A 7,500-nucleotide genomic window follows, 5' to 3' on the forward strand; every position below is an offset into this window, starting at 1 on the left:
AAATTAGATACGGTTGATTTTTTTTCCTTTTTATTAAAACACAAACAAATCATTATCAATCACTCTTAGTAAACATTATAAAAAAAGGCTCCCACATACCACTGTTTTCACGGGAGATTGCATCTACAGAGAGCACCTTTTAAACAATCGGTTTTAGCACCTAAATGTCATCATATTATGCGAGATATACACACACGTAAAAAAATCTGACTAATATCAACACGTAACTGTTAGAGATTCCGAGTCTCTTAAGCCATTTTATTGGTTATTACTTAGAAACGTTTGTTCACTATGCCAATTCTTAATTATTTGAGGGTATGTAGTAATCATATTTTCGTTTTTATATTTTGGCATCGATTTTTTCATGAATTATGTTTTTGTAGATCAGATTGTTTCTTTGTCTGTGGTTAGTTTAGCACTTTAGAGGTTCACTATAATATAATCACTGTCTCAAACACATTATTATTTTCCGTTTCACAAGCATTTCTTGTAATAAGAGAGATCTTTTAGGTCAAAAACGACACTGTACAATAAGTTCACACTTGAATCTTGCATATATGCCTATTCAAAGTCCATAAAAACACTCCGAATACTGACAATATTTTATATTTAACAGAATCATCAGTACTATATACAGACACAATCGATTCAAAAAAAACATCGAGAAACGAATCATACACTAAATAAACTATTTGTCTTCAAGTAATGCCATAAAGAAAAAAAAATGGACTCGAAATATCTTGGAATTATCACAAACCACCCTCCAGAGGCGATCAAAGGTCCAGTACCAATACATTGGAATGTTAAAAAAAACTGTCTATCCACCCGAGGATCAGCTCAAGAGATCAAATGCCCGCAGGAGTGGGTTTTGGCGTGTTGAGGAACAGAGGGAAGTTCGTCAGTGGAACATTCAGAGGTCAAGGGATTTGAAGTTGCCACAGAAGGGGAAGCCAGCTGGAGGAGGAGGAACGTCTGTCAGTTCGCCGACCTTGAAAACCACTTCCATTCCGGCCGCAGAGTGGAAAATGAGGTGACAGTGCATCAACCAGTAACCTGTGGAGTTGGAAAGAAACGTCAGATATTGTTATGCTTTGTGAGATGTTTCTTAAAGTGAATTAAATTAGTATATTGGTTTACTTTACGTATATGTACGCTTGTTAAAGTGAATTAGATTTGTATATTTGGTTTACTTTTTGTATATCTACCTACAAACAATGGTATATTTGTTCTGATTCATAAAACAAGCGATCGCAGTATGCAGAATGACAAAGGTACAATGACACAGCAAGATAAAACTGGTAATCAATATCAGAAGATATTCAAACCCTCCCAAGATAAAGAGTTAGGTGATTTTTACAAGCCTTACCCCAGAGGGAACACAATCAGCAATATTTTGGGCAAAAGATTACGTAGTTTTTACTTGCTTGTTTCTAATTAACGCCTGTCATGATTCATTACAATCATGTAAAATACCGACGCTCTCGGTGAAGTATCCTAACTCAGTCACAAACACTAAAATCAAAACGCGGAGAAACACAGCATCGCAGAAATATAGACAAAAACGGATTTCGTATCTAATCGTTTCTATCCAGACTCAATTTACAGCCAGTAATTAACGAATCTGTGACCACAAGCCAACGTGCCTGCGGATGCTTTCGCCATTCTAACCTCAACCACGAGGCTAAAGTTACTTGAGGTCGCTGCCTATGTAAGGTAACTCCATGAGGCTTTCAAAGGCTGTAGAGGCACTGGAAACTGCTTTGTTGTGAGAGATTACTGTTGGATATAAGTATGTCCCCCTGTATGTTGTGTTCCAAGGTAAGTAATATTTTGCTGCAATAATAATATCGGGATTACTGTGTTGTGTGATATTCTTCTTCTTTCGCTAGCCTATTTTTTCGCCATAATACGGTTTCTAAGTTTTGGATAAAATATATTTTAAGGCAAATTTATTGTTATATGCTGTAATATGAAATGCAATATAACATAATCTTTCGAATGAATAGTGATAGGAACAGTATATTTTTTGTTTCCACGGGAAAAAAAATCAGTTTTAATTTGTATGCAGAAACACCAATATTTCTTAAACACAAGATCCTTCGACAGCATTTTATCCACACTTTCCTCTAAAATTGTCATCAATGCATCTGGCATGTGCAATCTGATGCTCAGGACTAGAACTGCACCAGGTTATTCAAAGATTTAATGAATTTTAAAAAAGAAATATTCAGTAAAACGAGGTATTATTGCCATATCTTAGAATATATTTATTTTTTTACATTGAGATGAGTCTCTTGTTCGTCACGGTCTGTTTATATCGAATGTGATTACACTGTTAAAGCTAAAATATTGTATTCCAAGAAGTGTAAAACAAAATTAAAACCCCCACGATCACTGGGGAAATCCTAGAACTTTCCAGCACAAAATCCTTTAATTTCCACAGGCTTAAAAACTAGACTTTGTGAACACGAGAAAAAAATTAGTCTTCGAAATTTAACAAAAATCAGTTTATTATTTAGATGAAGTTAGTCTGCATTTTAGAGAGAGACTGACAAAGACAGACATACTTATATAGATAGACACACAGACAGAAAGAGAGAGACAGACAGACAGTGAGAGGGAGAGGGAGGTACACAAATTTGCTTACATAATTCAGTATTTCTATAAGCAACTCACCTGGATTATCAGCAATGAATCTCACAACAGTGTAGCCTCCATCTGGTATAGTGACTGTGTCTTTTCGCACTGGGTGGTAGAAGTTTCTCAGTAGTTGTCCAGTCCTATCCAACTCGATCACCTGTGGAAATAAAATTATTTTTCTTTCTATTTTAGGCGAGACACGCTATTGAATAAGATAATCCAGATATCAGGAGAAAAGCAACAAAGTGAACTATAAATGCTTAATACTATAAATACAAATGCATTTCATTCTTGAAGCCTTACCTCATCCCTCGTAATGGCCGCCCCTACCACGTCATTGGGGCGGTCCATGCCAACCACCCAGAAGTGGTGTCCGTGCAAGTGGATGGGGTGGTTCTCGTCGCCGTGTTGACCTGGAAAGAGAAGTGATATTTCAGCGGTGTCATTACCGGGTAGCTACTTGTATGGATTCACGAGATAGTTTTCGATATGTGGATTAAAGTCGTTTGTTTTGATATTGGAAGGAATTCGAGGTGTAAAAATTATTAAAAAAATAGGGGGAAATGAAACATTCACAATGAAAAATGGAGAAATTGTGTACACACGTTACAGTGCTTTCGTCTTATGTCCATGAACCATAAGTACTTCCTTTTAAGCACTTAAACCACGTATATAAAAAATATATGACCCAAAGACCCAATTCAACCACAGCACACAAAGACAAACATATCTCCTCCGACAGAGATTCTGGAAGACCTTTGAACACAGCCTTTACCTTCGTCGATGAACACCAGCTCCACTGTGGCACCGAGGGGGACGTGATACATGTGAAGGCACTCGCAGTAGTCGTCGTGGCAGCTTCGTCCGGGAATCGGGTTTTCGATCGAGCAAACCCGCGTGTCGTACCTGCCTCCACTCAGCAGTAGGGGCGTGGATGGTCCGACGAAGGAGAGGTTGTTCACTTGGGGCGTTGGGATCTGCTGGTCTTCGTCCACTGTGGGTGAAGGAACAGTGTGCTGAGGTGTTCTTGCAGGAGTTTTGGTGTATCGAAAGCAATGTGCGTTGTAGTCTTCTTTGATGTTTTATATATCGTGTGGTATGGTCTGCTTTAATGAGTTTTATATATCAAAAGAAGAGTGTGTTATGGTCTTCTTCAATGAGCTTTATATACCTAAAGCATGGTGTGTTATGTTCTTCTTAAATGAGCTTTATATATCGAAAGAAGAGTCTGATAGAGTGTTCTTTAAAAAAAAAAAAAAAAAAAAAAAAAAAAAAAAAAAAAAAAAAAAATATATATATATATATATATATATATATATATATATATATATATATATATATATATATATATATATATACATATCCTGAGTGATATGCGACAAAAGGTAGTCACAGTGGTATTAATATAGAATTTTATACATATTCACCTGACTCGAAATTGTAGAAGGCACGAGAGTAGAAGTGAGCATTGTGGATTTGTCTCATTTCAAAAGCCAAATAGAACGTGTAGTTGGCTCGCGGCGTCCGCAGCACTTCAGGCATCGGCACAGGCGACCTCAGGCCAGCCGCGCAGATCAGGTCGTCGTAACAAGCGCTGTTGATGCTATTCACTTGCTGGAAAGAAGAAGGGTGGTCTTGAGTTGAATGCGGTTAAGAAGTTCAGTAGATTTTTATTTTATTTTCTTTGGTTTTACTCATAAATAGTCTAGCAGAGAAGTAATAAAATTCTGTTCTTGAGTTGAATAGTTTCAGTATCTCCGTAGAATTTTACTTTTTTACTCTATTCTTTTGCCCTAATAATGAAACAGTCCAGTAAGGAAGTAATTAAATCCAGTTATTTTGAAAGCGGATGATACGAGAGGCACTTGACTAAATCAAATCCAGTTCTTAAAGCGGACAACACGAAAGACACTCAAAAATTAAGAGGGAATGGCAATGAAATCCCAGTTTTTAAGACGATAAGACCTACACATTAGGACCTCGACTACGCAACGAGCAGCCAGACTTACAACGCCGGCTGGGGGAGCCTCTGAGTACATGGGCTTGGGGGGCATGTGGCGTAGCAAAACACTGTCGGGAATCTCTTGCTGTCCAACCTGCTGCTTCACATAAGCCGGGGTTTTGTAGAACTGTCCAACCTGCTCGTACTCGAACAGCGCAAACTGGTGGGCGGAGGTCGGGGCACAGTCTACGCCGCCCATGAAACTCATCCAGAAGGTTCCGAATTTGGTGTTTTCGGTTTTGACGATCACGTCCCATCTCTCGCCTGTTGAAGAAGGGATGGGATGTCATACAGTGTTCTTTAGTTTTGTCTTTTATGATGTGACAGAAGTGAATTAAAGGTATCTGCTGACTGAGGATGTCGTGAAATAAAATCCATCTTAGAAGAGAGGAAAATAAACTATGGCGCGTGTGATCCCGGAAAAAAACAGCAACTCACCACGAACTTTGGAATAGTCTGATTCTTTTAAATCCTAATCAGCTGACACTTAATGTTTACACAGAACTTGTAATTTTTGATAGCTTTATACATTTTTAACTGTTTTAATATAAAAAAAATCCGCCTTCACCACTTAATAATTTTTCCTTAAAAGAGACTCAACGAATCGGAGTATTACAGAATCAAAGATGAGTTGCCAGTTATTCCATTCCCGACACTGGAAAGCACACAAACAGCACACAATATCAAAAATAAATAAATAAATAATAATAAAAGCAAGACACAAAACATCAACTTCACGAACACAGCAAAAACAAAAACGAAATCCAGGAACGACCATCACCTGAGTAAACGACGACAGAGGAGGCGTTCGTAGGCACAACAGGGTTACCGTCAGTGGCGATAATGGTGAGGTGGTGCTCGTCGATGTGGACTGTGATTGGGCAGTTGAGGATGCCCGTGTTGATGATACGGAAGCGGTACCTTGCTCCTGTGTTGGAGGGAGGAGGAGGAGTTAGTGTGTGGATACAGAGGTTCTGGTGTTGGGTAGTTTTCAATTGGGCTAGGTTACTTTTATTTTATCTTTTGTTTTGTTTTATTTGTGAATGTTTTTTTTTTTTATATATCAACTTCATTTTTATTAATTTCCTTTTTTTGTTTAATTTTTATTAAAGTTATTATTTCATCTTTTTTATTTTTTATTTTATGTAATAAAGTTTTTATTTATCAGCCTTGTGACTGGTCTATTATTTATCTATTAACATGTTCTATTTCATCTATTTATAACTTGTATAAGATATCGTACGGGAGTATTGGGCATATGGAAGGCTATTTTGTGGCATCAAAATATTTAACTATATAATATATTACTCGTATCAAAACATATCACTAGATCTTGAAAACTTGAGGCTAATACTATTGATATTGAAAAAAAATCTTTAAATATGCAACTCTCTTCGACAAGAATAATAATGATACGTGAAATATCTAGTAAATGCCTTTATATATCGCATCCCTGTTATTAGCTTAAACGGATGTCTCATTAATCTTTTTTTTTCCTTATAAAGATATGATAATAAGAACTTGGAATAATCTATGGCGTTGGTATATTAATTAGAGATGTTACAATAATAAAAACTTGTGATAATCCATAACTAGTAAATTAATTAGCCATATTAATTAGATAAAAATGACTCACCTGGCGACACCTTGAAGCGCTGGTATGGCATGGCGGCTGAAGTGGGTGTGGCAGCGATATTCTGGAAAAGTGTTTTCGTTAATATTTCTTCTCTCTCTCTCTCTCTCTCTCTCTCTCTCTCTCTCTCTCTCTCTCTCTCTCTCTCTCTCTCTCTCTCTCTCTCTCTCTCTCTCTCTCTCGTCTCTCTCTTCTCTCTCTCTCTCCTCTCTCCTCTCTCTCTCTTCTCTCTCTCTCTATCTATCTATCTATCTATCTATCTATCTTCTATCTATCTTCTATCTTCTTTCTCTCTCTTTTATCTATCTATTATCTATCTTTCTTCTTATTTCTTTATCTTCTTCTATCTTTTCCTCCATCTATATCTTTTTCTCTATTTTCTATTTTATTTTTCTTTTCTCTCTTCTCTACTTTTCTTTCAAAAGTATATTTGGGTTATCAGTCTATTATCACTATTATTTATACATTTACCTCTATTTACCTAACTTTGTCTTTCAAAAAAAAGAAGAAAAAAGGGGAAAAAATTAACACAATTTACTGAAGACCAAATATTCACATGACACACTTTCGGGAAAATAAATAAACAGAAGCAAAAGAACCAAAAAAAAAAAAAAATAAAATAATAAATACAAGCGGAATAAACTCAAAATATTTATATAATAATAATAAAAATATTTATATCTTTGGACGCTAAACAACGCTTTGCAATGTAGTTCTCAAGTCGTTATATAATACACGACCTTCCACTACCTTTCCCTTCGTTGCTAAGGAACAAGCCTTCAAATCCCAACACACACACACACACACACACACACACACACACACACACACACACACACACACACACACACACACACACACACACACACACACACACAACTCGATTCATTTACCATCCTTAATCGCAATGCATATCTTAAATTCGCTACATAAAATACATCATTTCATGTCGGCGCTCCATCGGCCAATTTCGAAGACTCACCTGGTGGGGTCCGAGTCCGTTGATCAACATCGACTCCGGGAAGTCGTCGCCGCCGCCATGGTGTCTCAACACGAACTTGTCCTCTGTGGGCACGTGTAGCCAGTCGTGGATCTGTGGGAGTTAATTGTGGGAATTAATACTTTTGGGGTATGTTTAGGGGGAAGTGGGTGATTGGGACTTGTATAAGAAGGATGGCGGTTGGTGAGGATGAGGCTGTGTATAATAATAATAATGATAATGATA

The 7,500-nt window shown here is 37.0% G+C and overlaps 1 protein-coding gene across 1 annotated transcript in view; it reads right to left on the reverse strand.

The window, feature by feature from the left end:
• Positions 1–13: 13 nt before the first annotated feature.
• Positions 14–7,500, reverse strand: part of LOC119568855 (laccase-2-like) — a 42,134-nt gene continuing 34,647 nt past the window's right edge. Inside the window, exons 7-15 of the mRNA XM_037917278.1 lie at positions 7,258–7,368; positions 6,279–6,339; positions 5,424–5,570; positions 4,650–4,906; positions 4,068–4,254; positions 3,416–3,634; positions 2,944–3,053; positions 2,677–2,797; positions 14–1,053 (exon numbers count right to left, since the gene is read on the reverse strand). Of these exons, the coding sequence (XP_037773206.1) occupies positions 911–1,053; positions 2,677–2,797; positions 2,944–3,053; positions 3,416–3,634; positions 4,068–4,254; positions 4,650–4,906; positions 5,424–5,570; positions 6,279–6,339; positions 7,258–7,368 (1,356 nt within the window). The 3' untranslated portion in view covers positions 14–910. The remainder of the gene's footprint in view (positions 1,054–2,676; positions 2,798–2,943; positions 3,054–3,415; positions 3,635–4,067; positions 4,255–4,649; positions 4,907–5,423; positions 5,571–6,278; positions 6,340–7,257; positions 7,369–7,500) is intronic.

The sequence above is a fragment of the Penaeus monodon genome, chromosome 4 (assembly GCF_015228065.2).
Source record: "Penaeus monodon isolate SGIC_2016 chromosome 4, NSTDA_Pmon_1, whole genome shotgun sequence".
Lineage (NCBI taxonomy): Eukaryota > Metazoa > Arthropoda > Malacostraca > Decapoda > Penaeidae > Penaeus > Penaeus monodon.